The sequence below is a fragment of the Cyphomyrmex costatus genome, unplaced genomic scaffold (genome assembly GCF_001594065.2).
Source record: "Cyphomyrmex costatus isolate MS0001 unplaced genomic scaffold, Ccosl1.0 scaffold67, whole genome shotgun sequence".
In the NCBI taxonomy this organism is placed as follows: Eukaryota; Metazoa; Arthropoda; class Insecta; order Hymenoptera; family Formicidae; genus Cyphomyrmex; species Cyphomyrmex costatus.
In genome coordinates this window covers 224,679-250,761 of record NW_017280233.1, presented here as the reverse complement: position 1 = coordinate 250,761, position 26,083 = coordinate 224,679, and the positions used below count along the sequence as shown (strand labels likewise).

At 32.0% G+C, this 26,083-nt stretch overlaps 4 protein-coding genes across 4 annotated transcripts; 1 reads left to right on the top strand and 3 right to left on the bottom strand.

Moving 5' to 3' along the window:
* Nucleotides 1-1,352: 1,352 nt before the first annotated feature.
* Nucleotides 1,353-4,470, bottom strand: LOC108780094 (HAUS augmin-like complex subunit 3). The gene is made up of 9 exons (XM_018547685.1): nucleotides 4,065-4,470; nucleotides 3,762-3,980; nucleotides 3,499-3,685; nucleotides 3,202-3,422; nucleotides 2,999-3,127; nucleotides 2,525-2,864; nucleotides 2,197-2,432; nucleotides 1,946-2,114; nucleotides 1,353-1,864 (listed from the first exon to the last, which is right to left on the bottom strand). Exons 1-9 carry the CDS (start codon nucleotides 4,244-4,246, stop codon nucleotides 1,715-1,717), a joined length of 1,833 nt encoding a protein of 610 aa, XP_018403187.1. The 5' UTR covers nucleotides 4,247-4,470; the 3' UTR covers nucleotides 1,353-1,714.
* Nucleotides 4,471-5,554: 1,084 nt separating this feature from the next.
* LOC108780096 (UBX domain-containing protein 7) lies at nucleotides 5,555-7,818 on the top strand. The gene is made up of 8 exons (XM_018547687.1): nucleotides 5,555-5,718; nucleotides 5,903-6,145; nucleotides 6,286-6,560; nucleotides 6,648-6,920; nucleotides 6,990-7,047; nucleotides 7,177-7,341; nucleotides 7,422-7,507; nucleotides 7,585-7,818. Exons 1-8 carry the CDS (start codon nucleotides 5,679-5,681, stop codon nucleotides 7,741-7,743), a joined length of 1,299 nt encoding a protein of 432 aa, XP_018403189.1. The 5' UTR covers nucleotides 5,555-5,678; the 3' UTR covers nucleotides 7,744-7,818.
* Nucleotides 7,819-9,976: 2,158 nt separating this feature from the next.
* On the bottom strand, nucleotides 9,977-12,673 carry Jwa (PRA1 family protein Jwa). The gene is made up of 4 exons (XM_018547686.1): nucleotides 12,083-12,673; nucleotides 11,508-11,725; nucleotides 11,285-11,398; nucleotides 9,977-10,219 (listed from the first exon to the last, which is right to left on the bottom strand). Exons 1-4 carry the CDS (start codon nucleotides 12,280-12,282, stop codon nucleotides 10,161-10,163), a joined length of 591 nt encoding a protein of 196 aa, XP_018403188.1. The 5' UTR covers nucleotides 12,283-12,673; the 3' UTR covers nucleotides 9,977-10,160.
* A 1,827-nt stretch (nucleotides 12,674-14,500) lies between these two features.
* On the bottom strand, nucleotides 14,501-17,067 carry Rpn7 (regulatory particle non-ATPase 7). Its single transcript, XM_018547683.1, has 5 exons — nucleotides 16,797-17,067; nucleotides 16,162-16,513; nucleotides 15,750-16,078; nucleotides 15,509-15,677; nucleotides 14,501-15,138 (listed from the first exon to the last, which is right to left on the bottom strand). Exons 1-5 carry the CDS (start codon nucleotides 16,939-16,941, stop codon nucleotides 14,964-14,966), a joined length of 1,170 nt encoding a protein of 389 aa, XP_018403185.1. The 5' UTR covers nucleotides 16,942-17,067; the 3' UTR covers nucleotides 14,501-14,963.
* Nucleotides 17,068-26,083: the final 9,016 nt, after the last annotated feature.

The window sequence follows — 26,083 nt, the reverse complement described above, 5'->3', positions numbered from 1 at the left end:
GGGGGGGGGGAGAGAAAGAGAAGGAACGGAACACGGTGAGAGCGAGTGATTATTTTGGCCCGACGGGAAGATGGTAATCTCGCTCCCGCTTTCGAATCGTATTTACCCTGGCCGACGGACGATTCCTTCTTCTCGCGCGCGATTTTCTGTTCTATTTATAATCTCTTATTTTCCTTATATCCTGAGGTAGTCACGATTCCACTTGCGATTCACTTGTTACTCAACGTTGACGCGGGCTTTTTTCTCCCAGTCTCGTTTCAAATGTCAACTAAGACGTCAGTCGGAATTTATTTGTCACCGTTCCGACTTCGAGGTAGTCTCGTCGGGTTTTAAAGGCCTCAACACACACACACACAAACAGGACGTAACTCGCTCTCTCCGCGGAGGATCGCCGAATTGTCGGCGCAGCCGACTTTTGTAACGCGCGGCGAAACGTCCGATGCGCCTTTGTTTACCTGGCGTGACTTGACCGCGCGACAACGTCGACGGGGGTCCCCGATCACTTGCTGGCGCGGAGCGGAGCACCGCCAGCGAGCAGACTTGAGCGAGCACGGAGAGCGAAGAGCGAGCGGCCGCCCGTACGTCCGCCAGCCATGAACCTTCTACTCTGTTATTATTGTTTTGGTCGGGCGGCGCATGCGCCTCGTCGCCTTCCCTCCCGCCGGCGCCCCGCGCTCGCCGGTTCGTGTAAACAAACCGTTAACTCTCACGGGTGCCCGGCGAATCGATAATACTCCTCGCCTCGCCACTTCCCCGTTCCGTATTCTCCCTCCCTCCCTCCTGCCGTTCGTTAAGAAAGCAAGCATGGATCGCTGTCGAGCGTAAAAACGCCTTTGTCGCGTTTGTAGGAATGCGCCGATAAGACACCTTCGATACGGGCGTTTCATAATTCATAAACGTGTGGCGTTTGTAAACCTTTTTATTCGGACATCTTTTTCGGAAGCCTGGCGATTGCTGGCGATTTTGAACGAAATTTGAGACAAAGCGGGGGACGAGGAGCGAAGGACGAAAGGGCAACACGTCGATGAGGCGGACAGGAGAGTGGAAGGGAGAAAGGAGGGAGGGAACATCGATGCGCGCGGATCAAGGTTACACTCGGGCACCTCCTCTACGTCATCCCTCGTCATCCGCGTTTATACGCGCGTGCGCTCAGCGTGCACGCACACACACGCTTGTCCTTGGGACGAATCATTCATTCGCGCGTCCACGTAATGCCCCGCGCGTATTATGTCCACTCGCCGATCGGATTTCCTCTAATAAGTTAAAAGAATTAAAAGGACGAGACCATACTCAAGAATTGACAAGAGGGAGGAGGAGGGTAAAAATTTATCCTCACGCAAAACTGTGTGTGATTAAAATATTTATATTAAAAGCAACTTTCAAGACTCTTCGTGATCGCAGTGAAATTTATTATGAATAATATATATTAAAAAAGCCATGAATTGAGTAATAAGTGTTCAACATTTCATCGCAAATTCAGTCTGTTTCTCCTTATCAACATTTGTTGGCTCCCTTCCTCTCTATGTATGCCTATGAGCAAAACTAACGTCTCAAAGGGAATAAACAGCTAGTATTTTATGGAATATATTTACGATATACTGTGTGTGTATACGTTTCAATTATATTAATTGAAAAAAGTACAAAAATAAGTTTGGAATATCGAATACCTCTTTTCCCGTCTCTCTATACAATTGATTAATAAATCATTAATGTATTAATTCAGTTTACTTTCTACGGTATCTCTAAAGTGAGACTCATTCACTTTTTGTTTTGCTTCTTCGTATCTCATTCTTAATATATCGGGTTCTGCCAAGAATCTCTGCCATAAAATGTCCTTCTCACGTTCTAAATTAGCATCCATCCTCTGCAATACGAGAATCATTAGCAAATGTCATTATTAGCAAATGTGTTTTCACAAACTATTAATATATTTTTAGCGTTATACCATTCGTTCTTTGAACTGATTCCTAATTTTTGTTATATCTCCTTGAACCTGTTGAACGACTGTAGACATTTCCTCGCACTTGGAACTTATTTCGTATGAAGTTGCTCTGAAGCTAATCGTCGGTCCATTTCGCGTCTCGGCTGTGTAATCCTTGTTAATTTCGTTCTCTCTAAACCCATACAAGTATTTATTGGACATGTCCATAGAAAAACAACGTATCGTCAATACATGAAATTATTAATAGCACTTACAATTTGCGTAATTTGTCGAGTTTATCATTCAGATACGTTTCCAGTATTAATTCCTTCTTCTTCGCGTTGTCAGCTATTAAGTCATCGTATCTTTTCAACGCAGTAGAGAACGACGATTCATTCGAAATATCGTCACCGAGTATCATAGATATAAATATTTTATTAAACGCATTGTACGTTTTCGGAGATTGCATTATCATTGTCGCATATTTGTCCTGTTCTTGCTGCATGACCTCCTACACATTTCATTATGTTTCTATGATATAATAGTGTAAATTATTTTTATTAAAATAATTCCAAATTAAGAGAGAAATACATTAATACTAACACATCTTGCAGAAGAAAGCTTATATTCCGTGAGAATGTAATGACGAGCGTCAGCGATGAATTCAGTAACTTCGCGCAGGCGGCAAAATTGCATTTCCATTAATAAGTACAACAGATCCACATAAACGTGTCCGTGCTTTCCTGTGAGAGAATATAGATTCTTGAGCTTCTCGAGACGAGTTTTCCTCCGTTCGAGACGGGTGAGGGCGTCGTTCTTCAAGATCTTTATCGTCTCTATTTCCGCATATTGTACTACTAGTTCTGGTAATTGTTGATCTCGCAGAAGCTCAATATTCTGCTCCAAGATATCCCTCTTTATAGTTAACGTTTGTATTTCGTCGCTGTTTATAAATGAAATTTAATATATAAAACATTGTTTACTTTGTTCTATGTTCAAACCACATGTATAAGTGATTATTCTTAGTATGAAATAATCGATTTAATCTGATTTAACATGAGTAGTATTTTTACTTACTGTAATTTACTATTCTCAGGCACTTTTACAATTCCACCATTGTAAATATCCTGTACGCATTGTAACATGGCCATGTAACATTCCTCTTGAACACTAGCATTAATCTCTTGTAATTTAGCATTGCTTAAGCTGTACAAAAAATAAGAAAAAATACAATTATGTTTAATCAATTTTTAAAAAAGAATATTTGCCTATTTACCCACTTTCTTTTACATATATTTAACTCAAGCATCCTTTCATCCGTCTGTTTGTCCCTACTGTCATTTATTAGAGATCCGTAATCTGAATCCTCTTCTTGTACTTCCTTGTTAGCACTAGTTCCAAATTGCTTCTTTATATGAATACCTAGATAATGATTGTTAAGTTCTATTTGTTTAATAAACAAGTCAATAGGCATTTGTGACCACAACACCGCACTGCCTTGCTGAAAGAGAAAATAATCAAATAACTTGTAAAATTAGTTAGAAAATTTGAGATAATCACATTCTTCAAATAATTACATTCTTAGCAGCACTGGCATACACATTTAGAAGACTTTCTACATCCTTCGAAAACTGACAATTATCTTTATCAAATTTTTTCAGAATGACACTGCAATCATCGTATGCCTTTTCTGTTTCAATCTGTTCTTTATTGAGTAAGATCTCGGCTTCTTCAATGTTATCATCTAGTTTATTCTCAACTTCTCTACAAGTTATTTCTCTAAATTATATATCTGTTATATAAATGCTCCAAAAGAAGAGAAAACATTTACAATCCTTACTTCAAAGTTTTTATACTATGTCTCAATGACTGAAGGTACTCTTCATCGACCTTGTAGCTTTCCTTCAATGTTTCGTATTCCACAAATAGATCCTCTCGATATGTATCATCTACATCGACAAGTTTCAACAAATTTGGACAATTTTTGGTAGCTTCCTCCAATGCAGCATCCAACGCTTCACCTTCTAACATTTCGCTTGCATCTTCCAATGTATTTTTTCTGTAAAAGAAGAAAAAAATCGTCCAAAATCTAGTTTAGTTTATCTCAGTCAACTGTGGTTTGTAAATAAAAAAAGTGTCTTACAATTTTATCTCCTCGTTGGAGAGAATATTGGCACTGCTCACATTCTTGCAGAACCACTCCAGAAAAGGCTGCGTGCTCGGATCGTCGCATACTTTGCTCAAGAGCTCAGGTGTGATCCCCGATGACAAATCTGGACGTAATCCGCGAAGTTTATTGTAGAGCAATTTACCGGTGATACTCATCTCAGTGATGCGATTTCCAACAGGCGGTGTTCTTCCCACTATAGGTTATTGGCCATTGTCAACAATGTCAACGAATGTTTACGAACATCAACAAACGTTTACAATACGCCGTTTCCACAAGTTTTCAGTCAATCTCACATTACATAGAGATTAAATAATTTATCTCATAGCAGAAAAATAATATTGTCCTTGATTTGACCAATTTAACATCCGTTTGAATATTATTAGTGTGACCAGTGAATAAATTCGATTGGCCGAAACTGTAAAATATGATTGCGCCATCTTTTTAAATTCTTGTAATTAATGTCGATAAATATTAATGATCGATAAAATCATCCGTAAGTATATCGACCATTGATAAAATTAGAAATAATTTTATCGCTGTTTATACTTTTTATATTATTGCAGATATTTGACATTAAAAAGATTGATTAAAATAAATTAATATTAAAAAATGTCAAAACGTATAACCAAATAAAAAAAAATTACAAATGTCTCAAATATTTTAAATATCAAATCAGAATATGCTCCAAAATTTTAAGATGACGTGTCAGACTTTTCCTGTAATTTTTCTGTAAAAAAAATTTTACAGAATTTATTCTGTGAAATATTTATAATTATATACAATATCATTATTATATTTTGTAATTAAATCTTTTTGCAATATTCCCGAATAATCAAATATATAATAAATTTAATCGTCCAAAATCATTTCAACACTAAAAATATATAGATAAGAATTTTACATCGTAAATCTTTTTTATATTATAAATATGCATTGTAAAAAATTGCAAAATGCGGTTAGGATTAATTGTTATTGCACAAAAATTCTGAAAAAAAAAAAAAAGATATTTTCCTTTAACGTAATTATTATAAAATATAATAATTTAACGAAAAGTTATATTAATTCCATATATTATTCTAGATAACAAAAATAATTATAAGAATTCTAATAACAATAAAGAAAATTACAAAAGAATTTTGTGCATTAAATAGTATGAAAACGCACACAACAATTATAATAAACTAGGATTAATTGACAAAGATAAAAGAAATTTTTTACGTCTTTTTTTTAGAATAAAACATTTTGTTCCTTTTATACGTGTTTTCAACATGCGCTTTAAATAGTATTATTATAAAAATAATGTTTAAAATATGTTAAAAACATCGATTAAGAAAATGCGCGCAGTATTGTTTAAAAAATGTTTTTTATCAACTTTACAGTAAAGTGAGTCGTGATGCTCAAGATGTCATTTGGTGTGTGCCTGCATGTGCCTGTGTGTGGTGACTGGTGAGTGGGCAAGAAAGTGAGAGTCAGAGAGGGAGAGAAAGAGAGACGAACTGAGACGAACTGAGGTTTGGAGGTATTTTTCTTGGGTGATCGGGTTTTGAGTTCAGTGAGAAAAATCCTTCTGAACTTGAGGTTGCCGCGATGGATCGCGAACTGGTCGACAAATTCATCGAAGTGACGGGTAAGCTACATTATTGTGTGTAAGTTAGCGCGTAAGTTATCGTTCAGGTTAAAAACGCGATCATAACCGCAGTTAATGTCGATGTGAATCGCGACGAAGCCACAAATTTAAATGCTGGGAACGATATCCGTTGTGGATGAGCGCGGGTGACGTGCTGGATGTTCAGTTTGTGTCTTCCATTTAGGCGAGAGCGAAGCGACGGCTCAGCAGTACCTGACGTTGGCTGATGGAAACGTGGAGATGGCGATCAGCTTGATGTTCGAGGGTGGCAGACCACCGGAGATCGAGAACGCAAATCCTGAACCACCTGTGAGGGCTCCGATACTTCCCACGCGCGAGATTCTAGTACCCTCAGATCCAATGTGTTCATTGCCACAGTTGTCGAATAATGTGTTTGATAGATTCAGAGATTTTGCAGTGGAAACCCGTACGTATTATCATATATCAATTACAAATATATATGATGCACATATAATACATTTTTGAGGCTGTATTTTCAAATTTACTGCTAGTGCTGACAATCTATAGTTTATATCTCATATAATACATATCTAATGATTAATACAGAGAGACAAGAGGAAGAGATGACTCGTCGAGTAACTGGTGCAAAGCAAATGTCTCAGAAGAAATCTAAGCGGCTGGAAGATCTATTCCGACCACCATGTGATATTCTCTTTTTGGGATCCTTCATGGAAGCACGGGACCATGCGAAAACTTTAAACCGTTGGCTGCTTGTGAATGTTCAGAATCCACAGGAATTCAGTTGTCAGGTTCTCAATAGGGACGTTTGGCCTAATGAGCATATCCAAGAAATTGTCAAGGATCACTTTGTCTTGTGGCAAGTATGTTGTATCAGAATATCATGCCATGTTTATATTCACCATGTTTATATTCTGATTCATTGAGCTACATTTGTTACTTTCAATCAGGTCTTATCTAATACTTCGGATGGAAAACGTTATATAGACTTTTACAATGTGGTGGCATATCCTTATCTGGCGATTGTAGATCCTAGAACAGGAGAGTGTATGAAAGCTTACAACAACATTACTGTGGACAGTCTGATCTCTGATTTAAATGATGTTCTGAGCACACATCCATCTCCAGAAAGTGCTACATATGTTTCATCTGACTCTAAAGATTGGAATAATTTTCCTACAACACCTCCAAAACGAAATACTGTAGCTGATCAAACAAAGAATGTTAGTATTTCAATTTTATAATTTTCTTTTTTCGTAATCAATTTTTTATTGTAATGTTTGCTTTTTCAGGATTGTGGACCTAGTAGCAAAACTTCTAGACTTTTATCAGAAAAAGTTACGTGTTTGGGTTAGTATCTATAAAATAAAAAATAACTATGTTTATAAAATTATATATTAATTTGTTTAATTTACTAAACAAACTGTATACACAATAGCATTTTAATTAACGTCTGTTAATATTGTGTTATATACACAGGGAACGAGAATGTAGCATCTGACAACACTACAAGTTTGAGTGTTCCAAATTTGAATATTCCAAGTAGCAGTACTGCTTTCAATAAAAAGAGAAAATTGAATGAATTGGCGACTAAGCAGCAAAAAGACGAAAAATTAAAATCAGATACAACTAAACCTGAAACAGGTAATTATGTTAGTCTTCTATGACTTGTAGTGTTTCTGATGTATCCTTTATCTCATCTACAAAATAACTTTCTAATCCAGGCGACGAACCTTATCTACGGCTCTGTTTACGATTGCCTAATGGTGCAAAAGAAACTATATCAATGTGTGCAACAAATACCATAGAAGTATGTATTTAAATTTCCTCCTAAGATTGCACGATCGTATCGTGTGTAAAAAAAAAATATAATTGCACATTTTTTAGGACTTTTTAATTAAAATGGAGGAAATGGGTTTTCCATCAACAGAGCATACATTTTTGGTGCCATTCCCGAAAACAAACGTTGGTGCGTTATCTGCAAATACTCGTCTGCTAGATACGATCTTATTTCCAACGAACACAGTATTCATATCGAAGATATAGTAACTTTCTTTGAATAAGTAATAATTGCTTCCATTACATTTCCTTAGTTACGTTTTCTTTAGTTATATTATAATAATTGAGACATTCATTGAAAATGTTATCACTGTCATTTCTACATTACTATACGAAAAGAAAGAAAAGAGGGGAGGTTGTAAAAATTGTATAGTTAAAACTTTAGAATTTGATCTCTGTTCCTTAAAATTAATGAACCCATTATTCATATTTTTGTTTATTTAAGTATGTTTTAAGACACATTTAAAGAAACATTTTTTTATATAAGGTAAATGATAAAGGCACTGCCATTCAGTGTTCATGTCATACAAAAATGCGTTCATTAATCTTTTTATCTTAAATTAGAATTTAAGATTGTCAGAACTTATAAGAGAAAACAGTTGTATGCATAGTTACTGCCGAAGTATCGTCAAATAATATTATATTTTTTAGTTTCATTATTACCATTTTCGGAAAATCTTGCAAGTGCCGTCCATAATGCGTACAATCGTCACAATACTTTTGTTTGGAATATTTCGAAGGCACATACAACAAATTGTTATATTTTGGCAGTCATTTTATAGCATTATGTGATATAATGAAACATTTTGAAGCATTCTACGTGAAATTTTGTCAATGTGATTCAAGATACAGGACAAGTAAGGTACCATATTACAATATATATCACAGTTATCAATGAAAAAAATAAGATAATGAAAACATTTATATATATCGCAATACAAGATATATCAATGTATCATCTTTTCATCAAGATAATCAGTTCAAGTTACAACTGCCGATATAATTAAGATAGACATAGGTCAGGATAGTTTAAAATTATGAACTATAATTAATGTTAATAGAATATATTGATACTATGCATTGACTACAGATACATGTCTTGTCATCTGTATTTTTACTTATTTCTTAGAATTATGGTGTCATTCTGTAATATACACGGTAGAAAGTATTTCTCCTAGAGTGTACTTATATCAAATATATCATTTAATTAAATCGTATTAATATTCTCATATATATATATATATCTCCTGCACCACTTTTAAATTCTAGTCTTTTTGAAGCTTACTCGTCAGCAATTAAAGTATTACTTTAATTCTTGGTTCCATATATTTTTTAAATAAATGATCTTAGTTTTATGTATATTACAAGGATAGGGATATTGATTCACAAACATATATAACAAAACATGTGTACATGGTCTGATAATAAAAGTCCCGTATTCGGCAAGAAAAAGAAAACGGACAGATAAAAAAAAGTGGTTTTATTTTTTAAAATGGTCCCCTATCAAATCATGACATCAATACACTTCAAAACAAAGGCCACAGTTGCTATTCAGAGTACTTGTTACATCCTTCTAAACGCCCTCGATGTCTTAAAAACTTTTATCTTTTATAATATTTTTGAGTTTTGAGAACATAAAATTTAAAAAAGTTAATAAGATGAATGACTAATCTTAACAATTCTTTTCTTGATCAAAAACAATAAAGATTCTCTTGTCTATAAGAACATTGTCATGCAACTTTTTCGGTAAACATTTTTAAGATGTTGAAAATATTTAGAAGAATGTGATGAATGTTCTGAATAGCATTTCAATTACTCATTTAAAAATAGTTTTAAGGTTTTGTATCGAAGATGTATGAAGTGTTTATTTTATAAGTGACTAATTTAAAAGCTAGAAACAATTTGTTATCTAAGATATCTGTTTTTTATTGCTATAATCCGGAAATTTTATTGTCAGACTATATATACATATATATATATATATTAAAATACCAAAAATTAGAATGAAAATAATATAATATATAACAAAGTTTTGTGAAAACAATTCATTATGTGCGTATAGTTTACTTATATTCTTTATAAAATATATACATATATATACAAATTAATTCAAAATATTGTTTGTTCATAAATGTCATATGGACAAAGCTTCACAGTCATTTTGATTTTCAATTATTCACATGTATAATTCAGTATATTTATTATGGACACTATCTGAGCTATATATGGTATTCAAAAAATATATTCCCATTCAAAAAAATCCCTATTAAAATAGTCCTCACAATCACAAGAGAAAGTGTGTAACACAATTCTTAATATAAATATATAAATTTAATAATTTTTTGGTATTGTAAAAAAATATTTGGTATTATAATTCGTTGATTATAATAAACAACTATATAGTTCTGCGCCTAAAAAATTACATAGCACTAGTCGTTGTTTCCAGTTACAGGTATTTGCTACAAATTTATATTCTACAAATGCTACAAGATTTATTTCACTACGATAACATGTGGAACACTGTAGTCCAATTAAAACAGCAGTAGCAGCAAACATTAATGGTTATTGACATTAATTTTTGTCAATTTGCTATTGAACCTTAACTTGATGTACAAAGCGAGGTATTAGTGAGGCGGTTGCATGAGTGCTGTTTGTGCACGTAAAGTCATACCAGTCACATCTTCTGTAGAGTGAAATGAGAAAAGAATAAAAGAATATTAGAGATAATATAATTCATAAATATGATAAATATGATAGATTCTACATAATAGTATTAAATGAACAATAAATAAGTAATGTGCTGAAAATTAATATAAGCTGATATTTAAACTTAACATAAGTATCATCAAAGTTATCAACAAAATTCAACATGAACAAATAAATTCAACTAAAACAGATAACAAAATAGAACGTTGAGAGAAATGATATAATATTGTTAGTATGTAAGCAGCCTTTGAAATACTTATGAAGAACGTGTGATCAATTCTGGAGATAACACATGCTACTTTTCCTTTAAAAAATAAGAAAGAGAATTCAAATATTTTTATTCGTACATATGTTCAGTACATTATATAACATGATAATTTTTATGAAACAATTTTATAGTCAATCAACACAATAATATATTTAATATCAATATATTTTATCTACACTACAAAATGTTCTTAATGTATATATTTTTAGTAATAAATATATTATATTTGGGGATAATATACTCTGAATATATTACATATACATTATATGTACATACATATATAGTGGGTAAAAAAAATTATTAGAGAAAATATTAAATACTATCAGTATTAATAAATAATAACTTTGTTACTTTCATCGATATCAGCAAATATATAAAGATTTCATTAAATATTAACAATATATAAGCATTTAAAACATAACACGTACATATTATTTAGCAACTAGTTGAGAAAATATGATTTCATCGATAACAATGTATTGATTTTATTTCTGAAATTATTTTTGAAGCATCAGAATTTCTTTTTTGGTATTCTCTATATCCGTAAGAGAGAAGACCTAATATTATTGAAAAAATATATAGATATGACTATATCCATTAGCTTATTTAAAGCAGATTTAAAAATAAATGTCAAAGCTTCATAGTAAACGAATTGGTACTGTGTATATGTAGTAAGATTGTTAATAAGATTGCAAAGCATTTCCACTCGATCTATCTTAAGAACTTAAAAATAAAGAGCTACAGAAATTTATGAAAATAATTCTTCTTCCATACCCAGATGTTTCAGAAATACACCCATCGGCGTACGTTTCAAACCAATGCCCTCGATTTTATTGGCAATCCTATTTTTGATATTCCTTAATCTCAGTGAAGCATGTACAAATGTCACTGAAAAATAGAGATATATATATATATATAACTATTACAATAAAAATCAAGTGATTGCTTAAGAAATAAAATTAATAACGATATGAAATACTATGAAATTCACACTTACCACAGACAGGTAACAGAATGCCCAGGAAGAAAACTAAAAGAGATCCTAAGGTATATGTTATGAAACATCCAGCGAATATTATAAAGAATACTCCAACAACAGGATATTGCCTTTTGAAGTTATGTATTGTGCTTCCTTCCATGGATACATAAGCGAACGTACCCAAAATTGCCATCATTGCTAGCATACCAACTAGCATTTTCACTGGATGGATCAATCTATAAGAATTCATAAATTAACAAGTATAAAACAATACGTAAAAAGTACTTTAAGTTGATAATATTAGATGTAAATTTAGCTCGATTTCAAATTATTTCATTCAAGAAAGCTATATCATATGTCTAGAAAAAGTAGCAAAAGTCAGAAACTTGAAAATCTTTCTCAGGAAAGACTTGTAATCATGGAAATTCAAGAATCGCTATATGTCAACTTATAATAATACTCAGATCCATTTCAACTACTATATAGATTAACTTTAATCTTGGTTCAATTTTTTTTCTAATTCTTAGAATTAGAAGAAGTTAAAACGTATGTTAATCTACATAGAAATCAATGTACAGTCGAAGATCACTCACCCAACAATGAGGAAGATTACAACGGATGTAAACAAGTAATTAGTCTGATAGTACAGGAGATTGTTGACCACTCGGTTGCCCCATTTCTCGAGGTCTTTGAGATTCGGTAGTTGAAAGCGTGCGGACTCCAGCAGAAAGTCGTCCAAGCTGCGCAGCGGCGGCAACTCCAGGTCGTTGCTCACCAGCTTTGTCTTGTCCATCGTGGGTGGGTGGTGTCGAACTGTCTTCGACGATATTGCTCCGTTAGAATCAGCCGTGCGGTCTTCCCTCTCGATCGTTCTCTGCCGTCGACCGGTATTTTTGGACGATGACGAGTCCGGCGATGAATGTCATACGACGCCGACAATGTGTATTATTGCAGTCGTCGATCGGGAACAATTAATTGGAGTGGTCGCCTCTCCTTTATTGTCGGAGCAGCGCGAATCAGTCCAAAGAAACAAATCGTTTCGTGTACAAATAATAAATATAGACACTGACAAATTGCCTTCGATCGTTGTCAAAATGCATGCACGACTACGTTTCTCGAGGCGCTCTTGACAGGTAGAATATCAGATGATTCAGATGTTCCATGTCAAAATCTTTGGTCATGGCAGGAAGGTGCTTTATCGAGTGGGAGGATGACCTGCTTTTCCGCGACATTCAAAACAAAGACTTGGTATTGTGAATCACATTTTACTTCAAATATGAATAAAATGTTCAAGATGCATAAAATACAGATTAAAAAAATGTATGATAATGATATGTAATATATATAAATGTATGAATGAGGAATATATGTTGAATCTTTTGCTGATTTATACTTGTTTAATAAATGCGAATTATTATGTACAATATAAATTTATTCTATATATTAGATTAAATATTATTAAAAGCCGCATTTTTATTACATCTTTTTTTTATTACGATAGAAAACGATCTCCGTTCTTATATACTATATTTAAAATAGAAAGAATATATACAGGACTCTTAGTATAATTAAATAATTTCTAATGAAATAAAAAGGCAATTAAGAGTCAAAATACTATAAGTGTGATCTAATAATAGACCATTTAATATTACATTATAAATTAAAATAAATTAAAATTCACACTAAAAATACACGCACGCAATCAAATTAAAATATAACATATTTTGGAAGTCAAAAACATTACGTACGTTTCGGCTGCATATATATTCGAGCCCTCCTCAGATATACATACAAATATTAATTAACGCAATAAATTTTTTTATTATTAACGCAGTAAAATTAACAAAATTATATCGGTAATGGAGTTATATGGACAGTTATGTTTAAAGAAAGTTGAGTATTTCCACAGAGAGAACAAAAAGCGATTGGATGATCGTTTTTGTGATGTATCCCTGTGTGTGGTTCCTCGAGTGCAAAAAATCGAAAAAATCCATGTCGTTAAAACAGTTATTTTTACTTATAAAATCGGTGACAGTAAAAAATCATTATTTTGTTTTCACCACATTGCAAATGCAAGTCGTCCGAAATATAAAAATCTTTATAACCGTCAAACTATAACTCGACGTACGAAACTATAATGACTTATATATATTAAAAGATAATAAATAATTCTTTTTTACGTAAACGCATTTTTGTAATTTAAATTAAACGCTATTGCACACACATATGTATTATATATGAAATAGTACAACGTGAAATGGTTTCGTAAAATATATAATAATGCTAGATTAGTAACGGATGAACTTTTGTCGATATTGGGATGCGTGTAAATAAATATTTACAAAGAACAGCGCCGATAGACATCCATAAGTAGAGGAAGGTCATTAGAACTAACTGAGATTTTATAAATTTTTAAGCAAGTTGTGCAGGTCATTTTTGCAAAGCTTTTATTTTGTAATTTCTGAAAGTATAAAATATATAAAAGAATAATAACCAAAAGAAAATCAATTAATAACGCTTTTCTCGATTTTAATAAGCATTCAATCGTCGCTTTATGTAATATTTTTCGATTCTGCGAACAGCTTATATGAAGATGATGCACGTATGGCCGGAACAGATCATACATTTGTACAAATGCTTCCTCAGATGCTTTTGTTTATGAAGTTTTATTATCTTTAATCTAAAACACGTCTGTCTACTAATCAATCTCAAAGTTAAAATTTAAAGAAAAAATATTAGTACTATAAAATATATTAGATACGTAAGTATTATAGTTTTTGTTTTTATCATTGTTTAATATGTCGAGAGATGTTTAATAATAAATAAAAAGAAATTGCAAAGAAAAGTAAAGGGAAATTCATTCTTATGGAAATTACGAAAAATAGTTAAATTAACTAATTTGTCTTATTAATTCCACAAGCACTTTTGTAAGATTGTCAAGAGAATATTTTTATAATTTATTGGTCAAAAAGTATTATTTATAATTATGTTACATAAAAATTTACGTTGCGTGAAAAATTAAAACTTTTTAAATTAAAAATAGAAAAATACCGATTTGCTTTGAATTATTCTATGCTCTTCCTGCAAAAGACTCTTCTTCGACTGCTAAAGACTATAACTTAATAATGTTTAGATTTATTTTGAGTTTACATAAAGAACGACACTGTCATTTAACTTTTTTTTAAGTAACGCTTGACGAATCATTGTGATGAAATGAGTACTAATCTCAACGACGGGGATATTTAGGGTGCAAAATGTAAATAAATCACATTATACATTCCGCAAGGAATATTCGTGTATCTTGTTTACAAAATCAAACATGATACTTTTAGCTTTCTTTGTTACAAAATCCGAGCTAAAACTCGACATACAGGCTCTTTAAAACAGATATACAATAGACATTCATTTAGTCAATCTTGATTGTTTCTTAGTACAATAGCAAGATAATCTCTGTGATTATACAAATACAGGAAATTAAATATTAATAACACGCGACAATTTCTGCACCCTATTGAGTAGAAGATCCCCTTGCTTTACCATCGCTTGATATTGCCAATTCTTGCTATCCGGTCGATTCGTTTCAACTACACCTCCAACTCTATCAACTTTGCAATGTAATCGGCCTGCTGCTATGAAGCGTGACAGTTCTCTACAAAAATAATATTTTCAACAATATTAACAGTGGACTTTGGTGCTTAATAATATCTTTGAAGATTGTTTATTTTTACAATTTCCAGTTTAAGTAAACTACGAGCCAATTATGTATTTGTCGGTCTTGAAACAGTCTTAAATTAAAATTGCAAGTTATAATTTTTATTAAATGAAAAATTAAAATAAAATTAATTAATATTTGTTTGGCTCCGAGAATAAATCCAATTTTGATTCTGAATTTTCTTTTTCTGTGTGATGAATATATAATTTACAAAAACCGCAGGCTCACATAGGCATTTTATTTGTATTTAATTAAATTACGTTAAAATTGGTAACAAACTCAATAAAAATTAGTAGTAATTACTTACTGATCTATGTATTCTACTGTAACGCCAAATGCTTCAGCCATGTACTGAAGAGTTAAAGATCGATAGGATTCCAGTAGTTGCGTATATGCGAGAATTCGCATCTCCCGAACATAATACCGATAATGAGGAAATATCAAATAATCTCGACGTAGCAATCCTTCAACATGCGCTGAAACAGTGTTGTAATAATTATGAAATCCTTCAAATATAAAGTAAAATTTAAACTGTCTTTCACACTTACCAAGATTCTTGAAAAAATCTGCATAATGACAATTATACAATGAGAACAAGTAATCCTTGACGTCTGAATTACTGTGAAGAACCTCCAATATCTCAGAGCCCTTAATAATTTTATCTCTCAGTTCATTCCGCGGAAGACTTATCATACTTAAGTATACTGTATATCTCACAAACGTGTTATAATCCATGAGCTCATAACTTGTAAATGTGCTAATTGTATCCAAAAAGAAGTTTGCGGCTTCCTTGAAGTTACGAACTGCTATGCAATATATTCCCTGATAAACTTTCAAACGATTTCGTCTATCCCAATCGCCACCTTCTTCTATCAAGCTGCAAAATACAAGTAAAATATATTAATTGTTACAAAATATATAATATCAACATAAAAATATCTTCTTTTTGTTTTTACTTACCTTTTAGCTTTCTCAATATTTCTAGTGATGTGATCATGGTCCAGATAGAACAAGCCGATCCTAATATTGTGAAATATAATATCTAATCTGTGTCCTAATGATACTGTCTTGTCATAAGTTTTCCTAAATGCCGAGATTGCACCTTCTTTATCACCTATTCGACAGAGATATTCAGATTTCTTTAAGTTGGCTTCTCGAACCTCCATCTCGCCTAAATTTTTCTCAGCATCCTCGATAGCATCGTCGAGTTTTTTTAACTGTTCTGCGTTATGTGTCTTCATCGTTGCGAGAAGAGTTTCATCTACAGGCCAATTCAGGTCTTTGCAAACCTCTTCATAGAATGGAGCCATATCTATTCATAAAAATTGTTTATTTATTATATTTAAAACAAAAATTATATTAAGAACTAATAATAATTAATCATTAAAAAATTAATAAACTGATTAAAGCAGTTAAAAGTGGAGGTTATGTTTCGAGTAATAATAGATGACGTATCCAGTAATATTTCGAGATAAGAAGAAAGGAAACGATATCTAAGGCATTATATTAAACAAACTGAGTTACGTTGTTGAAAATTACATCAAACTTTTTGAAATAATACAACAAGCAGTCGAGAGAAAAAGATGCAGTCTCACTGTCAGCTTTGATGGCATCTAGGAGTTTGGTCTTCAAATGAACGTCATCTACGTGTTCGCGGAGACCCAGTAAGAACTTCGTCTGCGCCAGCTCCAAATTCGGGTTCTTCTCCAAACCCTCCTCCTCCAGATTCTCCAACGGCATTGTGAATTATCGAATAATTTTCAGAACAGAACAACACCCGTAATGAATTGGAGGGACACCTTCCCTTTTTAGGTTAAATAGCTACACTTCAGGCGTTCGCAAGCACTTCAGGTAGAGAGAGTGAGAGAAGCAATGCCAACCTTTTTCCTCTGTCGAATCGTCTTGTATACTATCGCTATAGACACATACAGTTTCAATTTGAGAACTACGTGGCTATAATATTTATTTCTGACACTGTCGATAAAATTATAGTATAGAGAATTGGAGACAAACAACGTAATTTCCAAATCGAAAACGGATGTATTAATAAGCATTATGTTCATATTCGACAATTTGTAAGATTAATATCGATATATTTTCGCTAAATCTATTTCCCAATATCGCGTGTATATATGTATATAAAAATAACATAACGTCGTATGTTTTTCATTTCATACACAAAATGCAGAGCATATAATTAACGATATTATTATAACACATTTAATACTTCTAATAATAAAATAAGGGGCCTATTCTGTAAATTATATCGTTATTAAATGATGTCTATATGTAATGACTGTGTTTGAGCGCTGATTGGTGAAAAGCGGATGAAATTTTACTCCCACAACCGGTTTTTTTATCAATCAGCGTTCGGTGTTTTTTAGCATGTCTGTAAAAACAGCAGAATAACAAACATGATAAGCAGTGTATGCTTTGTCGTTCTTCATTATATAAAATGATATTAATTCATCCAATAAATCTTTAGCGGTCTGCACATCAAATCGATATAATTTTTTAAATAATTTAAATAATTCTTCAGGTATTTCAAATGGATTGCTCACATCTCTTAAATTTCTATTTATTCTTCTTCTTATATAGGAGAGAGAAAAACATATATATTTATATAAAAGAAATTAAATTAAAATATACACATACAATCATTACTAATGGACTCCTTATATATATTTCAATAAAAACGAAGAAAATTTAATTTGGCTAAAAAGAGAAGTCAACGCGGTAAGAAGTTTGTAGAAAAAAATATTCAATAAAAAGTATGTATAGTTATTTCGGCTATTTATTTTAACCATCTTCAGCAAAACATTTGGCTCGTAACCCTTCTCATTTTACTTTTATTTAATTTATTATTTGAGCCATTCTACATTGTTTTTTTTTTTTAATAAAACTATATATTTGTTAGTATTACATATAAAAAAAAATGCAAAAGTACATTTTTAAATTGATTTTAAAAAAAGTAACGGAAAAGTAACGAAAAGTTATTTTTTAAGTAACGGTAACTGTAACGAGTTACTTTTAAAAAGCGATAACTGTAACTGTAACTAGTTACATTTTTACTCGGTAACGAGTAACTGTAACTAGTTATTTTTAAAAAGTAACTTTCCATTCCCTGGTTATTACTTATAGATCCAACCAATCATATTCAAGTGTATCTATAGCCGCTTCGTCATCTTGAATTCGCCCATTTTGACACGGAATCTCCAAGCAAGTCACAATTATCAGCCAAACACAATTATCGGCCAAAGAAGTTTCCATATGCTTGTTGGTAATGAAATTATATATGTTTTCTAAATATTATAATAAAACTAATGTTTGAACAACGTGTTTTGCTTCAACGTTCAATAACTCGGTGAAAAAAAATCGTATAACGTTCAGTAAAAAAATAAATTAAAGGTCAAGATTCACTCTTTCGATTGCTTCGAGTCGCATTTTCGGGTAATTTTTACTTCACGCCATACATCTTTGTAAAGTTTGTGAAAAATTTTTGGATTTGATGGATATCCATTTGTATCCATAAAACTCCGTAAAATATCAGTCATATTGAAATTTCATTATAGATTTCGAAAATAGAGATTTCACCCTTTAAAATGCTTTTTTAATTTTTTGTATGCGATGATTTTTCACCGAGTTACGGTGTTTTGAAGATTGCCCAATTTTTAGCGTGTTTGAAAGTGTTCCCTATTTTTTGTTGACTAGTGTATATTTAAATTAATTGACGTAATTGACCAAAATATCTTATGCTTACCAAGCGGACCCAAGGAACACAAAAGAAAGATACACACTCACTTAATATTAATCTCCAATAATAAAATAAATACAGTAATAACTTCATCAAATTTCAAAATAAGTCTTAAAAGAGAAAATCGTCTAGACTCTGCCATGTTCTAATTGACTCTAACATAATTTCTATTTATTATATATTTTGTTTTTTCAATTAAGAATGCAATCCGCCTTTCAGTTATTGTCTTAAAAATATAAATTAATATATACTATATGTGCATAGATCTAATGAAAATTGTGCTTAAATCTCTTAAATAAGAGAAGAAGTTTTCGAGTACTTAACATAATCGTTGTGTAATTATAATGTATTCGAGTATGAATAAATTGGTAGAACATTTTTCTTTTATATATAGCAGCAATTCTTTCAACGAATTCGTTAGTAATATGCCTTTCTGGAATGGTAAAAGAGTTTGTTTTTTACCAACTCTGTCAATGATGGAAATGAACTGATTCTCCAAAATTTCATTTTGATGTTCCAGTTTCACCGTAAGCACGCGAGCCGCTGTGGGGTCCAAATTTTGATTGGCTATTCAATACATCGAATCAATCATTAATCAGAAGTAAAACTGCTATATATAGTTCCTGTCAATAACAGTTTTGTAAAACAAATCCCTTTCTTCCGCAATATTCAATGACTAATGCATTCCGAGAAAAAACTTGTGCCGCTAATTTATTTGTTTGTAACTGATGTTCTTTGACGCAGAGATGATTTTTACTTAAATTGAAAGCACTCAATTTTAAATCGTTAAAGTTGAGTAAAGTTCTTCCAAAATTCGCTTCGTCAACATTTTCCCATCAACAAAAAAATCGAAGTCAATAAAATTATTATTTTAATAATTTGATCAAATGAGGAGCGTCTACAAAACAAACATTTTTAAAGATTTATCTACCGGATGTTTAAAAAAACTTTTCTTCTCTCGGGAATCTTTGTTCATGCTGTGTAAATTAATAGTATTAACTCTTACATGCGACGCAAGGAATATTTTAAGAATCTATCGCTTCCAAGTTTTTTTAATAAAACATATACGCTCATAGATTGAATTTTTTACATGACTTTGATTGGGACAATATCAAAATTCTTGATAGAGAAAATATTTTAAACAAAAGACTCATTTCAGAAATGATCCACATACACAGACAAAAGAATAGTTTAATGACTGTTTACTTACCAACATTTGACTTCTAAATCCATGACACATGTATTGAAATCACATATACTTTTATAACGTATATTCACATTATCATATCAGCTCATGACCACGCAATGACATATCAATTTTATTTCTATACTCATCAATACAATTCCTTATCATGTAAATTTGTACATTTTATCTTCTAATAACATTTTATAAATTCATAATTCAATAACATCTTATAAATTCATATTAACACAATACTACACTACATCTCATATCATTTCTGATACTTTCACAATTATACACTTACCTCACAATTTTGTTATATATTACATTATTATTACATTTTACACAACACTTTACAACAATCAGTATGAACATCACTTATGTATATGTATATTGTATTCAACAATATAATTCTACACAATATTGTTATTTTACATTGTCATCTTACATTAAACTATTTTAATTTTACATATTATATTATCAATACTTACATACATTTTACAACACATTTGAAATTATCTATAAGAACATTGTTAATTTATATCGTTTATTTCAATTATTATACACAATTTTGTTAATTCATTTTAAACAATTAATTCATTCACAATAGTTATACACAATAATGTTAATTTATTTTAAACAATTAATTTATCCACATCATATTGTAAAGTGTTCCAGGCAGCACAATGATATATATGTAATTGCATTTTGATAAGGATCCAAACTAAGATCGAAACGTTGATTGATGTAATTTCTTCTTCACTGTTTCCACTACACACCAACATCAAGTGTATTGACTCGATTAGGCATTTTTTTTTTTTATTCTTGGATTTTCATCTCACGAGTCTATATCATCACCAATTTTATTATATATTTATATACGCTACAGTTTAATACCATATGAAATATAATTAACTTAGCATTTACTTCTTATAAATTTAAATATTGCATAAAGTAGAGTCTATAGTATAGTGCTAACCAAGAAGACTAGAACCAGGAGAGTAAACTCGGTCAAATATCGGTAGTGGGGGTAGGCCAAAAAGTGACGGCGGATAACTTCCCCCACTCTTGCGCTTCATTAGTCCTCTCTGTCGCTCTGATAGTCGTTTTCAATTCGTGACTGCGCATGTCAAACCTTGTTTCTGTTTAATTGAATTTTGGACTCAAGAAGACTAAAAATCATACATATTTCAATATATGTTGTTCCAACGACGACGGAAATATTAATAATATTCTGTAAATAAAAAAAAATTACTGTAATCATACTCCAAAATTTGTATACAATACAGAATTTACCTATAAACAAGTTATTTAATATACAGTATAATTTCTTTTTACAACTTACATTCTGTTTAAGATGGTTTAAGAAGATTTTTTTCTTTTTTAAGTGTATCCCTCGGATGAGGGGAAAATAAAGCGTCTCTAGCCCTACCCTTTTTGGGCTATATAACGCCGAGAAGACTTCTTGATAACGCAAAGGTTAAGAACAAGACTTCTTGGTTATAACCGACGCGCGCATGCGCAAACTTTCATTCAATGTGCAATGCCACTGCGCATTGAATGAATAACCGCGGACGTTTTTTGACCTACCCCCACCACGCTAGTTTACTCTCCTGGTTCTAGTCTTCTTGGTACTAACACACTGATTATTGGGACGAAAGTATTTTTCGCAATTAATATATGTTCGTTTGGTCGAAAATCAAGACGTGCAAGCGTAGTCGTGTGTCATCGCATTTACATCATTTTTTATTACGCGTGAAGTTGACCACGCTCAAAACACGACGGTCACTATGTGATACCTCCAATCCAATCGTTTATCCATTATTTCATGAATTTCGTACCTCGAGCGAATAAATCTGGAAAATATCTCTTATTAGAAAAAAATACCTCTTATATCAGTAAGTAACTCGAAATGACATTTTTATTTCAAAATTTGTACAACGCGATACAAGACTAATAATGCATAACGCATAGTGCATAAAAGAATCAGCCAATCAAAGTTCTTCTTTTCTGTGAAGTGGAAGGAAATAAGGAGGGATTGGTTGATTCTCTTATGCACTATGCATTATGTGTTATGTAAAAGTCTGTGCTCCTCGCTTTATAACGATCCGTTCGAACGCGTATTTTGTAAAACTTGTTGTTGAAAGTGTATCGCTTTACTAATGACAATGAAAATTTTGAATATCAATCTACAATACAATTATATATAATATACGCTTGCCTTTTAGGATTGTTATTTCCGTATTTCGAGCTTTAGATATATTTTGATGCTCGAAATACGGAAAATTCATGAACTCGACGCCAAGAGTAAAGCCGGAATCAGCCTACGCATTGAAAATTGAGATGAAAGATTGGAAGATTGAATTTTGGCTAATCAAAATAATAGGAGCTAAAATGTCTTTATCCTCATTGGTCAAATCTGATTCCAGCCTGAGAAGTGCAGCATGCAGCATCAATATACATACATATGCCGCGTCGTTCGCGTTGTTCTTAGCACGCAAAATTCAAACCGTGCAAAAACAAAGCCTCTTCGACATCTTAATTTCATCTATGTTTCATTTACACATCTTGATCTGTAAATAAAACGTAAATGTAATTAAGAGACGATGAATGACGTGATCGAATGATAATCGAAAAATATATATTAAACCTGTATTTGTTGTTTATTATAATACTTAATTTGTACAATTATAAAATCAATATATAAAATGTCGCACGAGAGACAAAATCACTTCACATATTGATTGTATTTATGTTTTATTTGAAGAATGCGGCGGATACGAGAGGGGTGATCGGCTCCAAATGAGTGGCGTCGCGACTTATACTGAATTAGTAAACAAAATTTGTACTTAAATTTATACTTGAATTATAAATTCTTTAAAAATCTAACAATTTGGGTAATCTCTCTAAATTTGGCACTGGGGTATACGAATAATTCTATTGACTATGTGGAGTATAAAGTAATTTATAAATTGGTTTAATTTATTTATATTGGCTTAATTTTCTTTATATATTTTTCTCTATTTTCTCGTGTATGTAAGAGAAATTAGAAAGATTTTATTTAAATCCCATAAAAAATGGATGTACATATTGGCGCTAGTAAACGGATGATATCGAGGGTGATATTTGACGAATCTGGTTTCTCTCTACTTCAGGTTCTTTAGAGGATTTTTTAGTTCGAAGTGTTTCCGAAAGATGGCGTCACCTCGTCCATTTTTTGTTTACAGTGGTTCATAGATGGCGTCATCGTATTCATTGCTTGTTCGCTCGTGTAATCTTCAATTTTTGCTAGTCATTCTCACTTAGAAAAATATCTATAAAATTATTTCGCGAAATGGTAGAAAAACTTATTATGGAGTATTCTTTTCTGCTTTTTAACATTTGTTTTAGGAATGCAAACGTAATTCTATAAATTAATATACGCGTAGGATCGATCAGATGAAAGTAGAAAATTTAATCAATGTAATAATTGAATGATTGAATAATTATTTATAAAGTTGTCTTTAAAAGACAATTGAGATGCCATCTCAAAAGTATCTAGATTTCTAGATAAAATGCAGTAACCAAAGACTGTTAAATATCAAATGTTTTTATATAATTTTGAAAATTACAGGGTTCCGAATCTTGTTCTCGTATTGATAAATCTTTCATTGAGCATATCAATAGTAGGGACAAAAGAGAAGGCTGCTCAAGCAGAACACACTTCCAAATATACGATTTATTTTTATGTCATTTTGATATTATCGACTTTTACTGTTCCGCTTAATGCAGACTAACGCACCTACGTTTACTTTAACAATTAATTTATTATTTCTCTTTTTCTGACACATATCGCTATTGATTGAGATAAGATGATTCTAAAGAAACAGAAAAATCTATCCCCACATGATTCATTTAATATTTCAAATTTAAATACGCAGGATTTTTCGCGGTAAAAAATGCGATTTTGTTTGTTTCATTAATTGTCGTTTAGGTATTACGTTTAGTTTCTTCATTTCCTTTTCAATCGAAAATTTTTTTCTTCCAACATTCGAAATGATTTCGACTTGTCTAGATTTTCGCTTATTTTTCTGATGATAACAAAGTGGAATTAGTAAACTGACACCTAATTTTCATAATTCGCGTCATAAGAATTCAACAGCTGATTTGAACGCGAAAAGCACGCTGACGATTCAAGCTTAATTGTTGCCAATGATTGTTGTTTCCTCTAATATTCGCGAAGCTGATCCAATATAGATGATGCAAATGGCTGAAATCAAGAACAGCTGGAGAATAAATACCTTGATCGTCTCGCAATTGAAGGAGACGACCGTCGCCGCAGCCTCGCAAAATAATATATAATTATCCTAAATTTCCTATCCAAAATTCCTTTTTCTTGTTATTTTTTTAATTTAAATAATATATACGTAACGTAACAATTTGAGAAGTCACACGACACACGCAGAGAGCTTAGTGTGATGTTTTAATATTAATACATCAACTTTGTTCCCTTAGCCTACTTTGATAATGAATTTAGAATTTTAAATAATTAACTTATTAAAATATTTACCTTACTTAACCTCCGTTGAAAAATTAAGGGCGAGAATATCGAATTTTTCACGCGGTTCTGCATACGATCCGGATATAAAAGATTCTTGACGCGAATGATTTAATTTGTAACATCTATAATGTTATAATGATATCATAGGATATATATGTCATTATGGCGTTATTTGATACTTAAAATGTGAACTTGTAGATAAATGATAAATAAAGTGATGATGATATTCTTACAAAGTTATGACTTCTACTATATTCTACGTGGATAATTTTTTCAAAGAATAAAATTGTATATATACTTATTACGTGCGTATAATTCGAATGTAAAAAAAAAAAAAGGAAATCGATCGACACGCAGATAATCGCGTATAGTGTTGATCAAGTATAATATTTAGACCCCCCTCCGAATATGTCATTAATCATCATTACGCTTCGTATAACCTTGTTATAAAAAGGCCGCATGACATTGCACCAAGGGATAAAGAGACTGTATTTATTATACTTCCCAATGTCGCGCCGTCCGAGAAAGAATGAAAGACTTCTTTCGGGTAAAGAATTACTATTCTCTTTCGGTGTTATATCAGTAATGTATTTTGTAACAATTCATTTTTCACATAAAATATCGTAGTAGTACGAGCAGAGACATACAGATTTACATATTGCGGGATACTCGGGTATCCACTGAGCACCCAATGTAACGTCCGTTGGAGATCTGCGTGGGCTTCGTTAGGATCGGGCGGCAAAAGAGCAAGGGAACATTCTCTTTTCTTTTCTTTTCTTTTCATTTCTTTTCATTTCTTTCGAGCTATCGTCAAACGAGCTGTCGACGCGAGCATCTGTCACCCTTCCTTATCCCGCGATATTTCGTAGGAGCGATGAATATTCGAGAAGTACATTCGTTAATTCAGATACAGAACACATCTCGACTGCCCGAGCGATCGCGACCCGATCGACGACAGGAGCTGGCAGAGCGCGCGGATCCGCGATACGGATCAGGCCGATCGTTCGAACGCACACGTAGATACACCATTACGTTTAATTAATAGGTAGAATAATAGAGGTTCGAAGCGATTAAAAAATATGTCGGAGGCCGGCACAAATCCCGGCCCAAGCTCTCTTACTCGCTTACTTAACTCTCGGATTTTGTTCTTTTTTTCTTTTTTGCTTTGTTTATTCGACACGTTCAACAGCGAATCCACACTTTTATATATCTGTATAATATATATTTATACTTAATAGTAAAGTCCTTAATATAGAGCGATCAATTTACAATCAGTTAGTTAATTTGATTAATCGAAGAGTCAATTAATTAGTAGTGCGGTTGGATGTGCCGGTCGCACCGACCGGCCAGAGTTATGTGTATATAATCCTCATCTTTTCGATTTGCGAATCGATGAACGTTGTTG

What these genes read in the sequence shown, in the direction of transcription:
- LOC108780094 (XM_018547685.1), bottom strand. Translation starts at nt 4,246, where the DNA reads ATGAGTATCACCGGTAAATTGCTCTACAATAAACTTCGCGGATTACGT. An exon ending in TCCAACGAGGAGATAAAATT is followed by an intron (nt 3,981 to 4,064) that starts GTAAGACACTTT and finishes CTTCTTTTACAG; the next exon opens with AAAAAATACATTGGAAGATG. An exon ending in AGCTTTCTTCTGCAAGATGT is followed by an intron (nt 2,433 to 2,524) that starts GTTAGTATTAAT and finishes TGAAATGTGTAG; the next exon opens with GAGGTCATGCAGCAAGAACA.
- Jwa (XM_018547686.1), bottom strand. Translation starts at nt 12,282, where the DNA reads ATGGACAAGACAAAGCTGGTGAGCAACGACCTGGAGTTGCCGCCGCTG. An exon ending in CATTCTGTTACCTGTCTGTG is followed by an intron (nt 11,399 to 11,507) that starts GTAAGTGTGAAT and finishes TCTATTTTTCAG; the next exon opens with TGACATTTGTACATGCTTCA. An exon ending in TGTATTTCTGAAACATCTGG is followed by an intron (nt 10,220 to 11,284) that starts GTATGGAAGAAG and finishes TTCACTCTACAG; the next exon opens with AAGATGTGACTGGTATGACT.
- Rpn7 (XM_018547683.1), bottom strand. Translation starts at nt 16,941, where the DNA reads ATGCCGTTGGAGAATCTGGAGGAGGAGGGTTTGGAGAAGAACCCGAAT. An exon ending in AGATGCCATCAAAGCTGACA is followed by an intron (nt 16,514 to 16,796) that starts GTGAGACTGCAT and finishes TTTTATGAATAG; the next exon opens with ATATGGCTCCATTCTATGAA. An exon ending in AGATTTTTTCAAGAATCTTG is followed by an intron (nt 15,678 to 15,749) that starts GTAAGTGTGAAA and finishes ACACTGTTTCAG; the next exon opens with CGCATGTTGAAGGATTGCTA.
- LOC108780096 (XM_018547687.1), top strand. Translation starts at nt 5,679, where the DNA reads ATGGATCGCGAACTGGTCGACAAATTCATCGAAGTGACGG. An exon ending in ATCACTTTGTCTTGTGGCAA is followed by an intron (nt 6,561 to 6,647) that starts GTATGTTGTATC and finishes ACTTTCAATCAG; the next exon opens with GTCTTATCTAATACTTCGGA. An exon ending in GTGCAACAAATACCATAGAA is followed by an intron (nt 7,508 to 7,584) that starts GTATGTATTTAA and finishes CACATTTTTTAG; the next exon opens with GACTTTTTAATTAAAATGGA.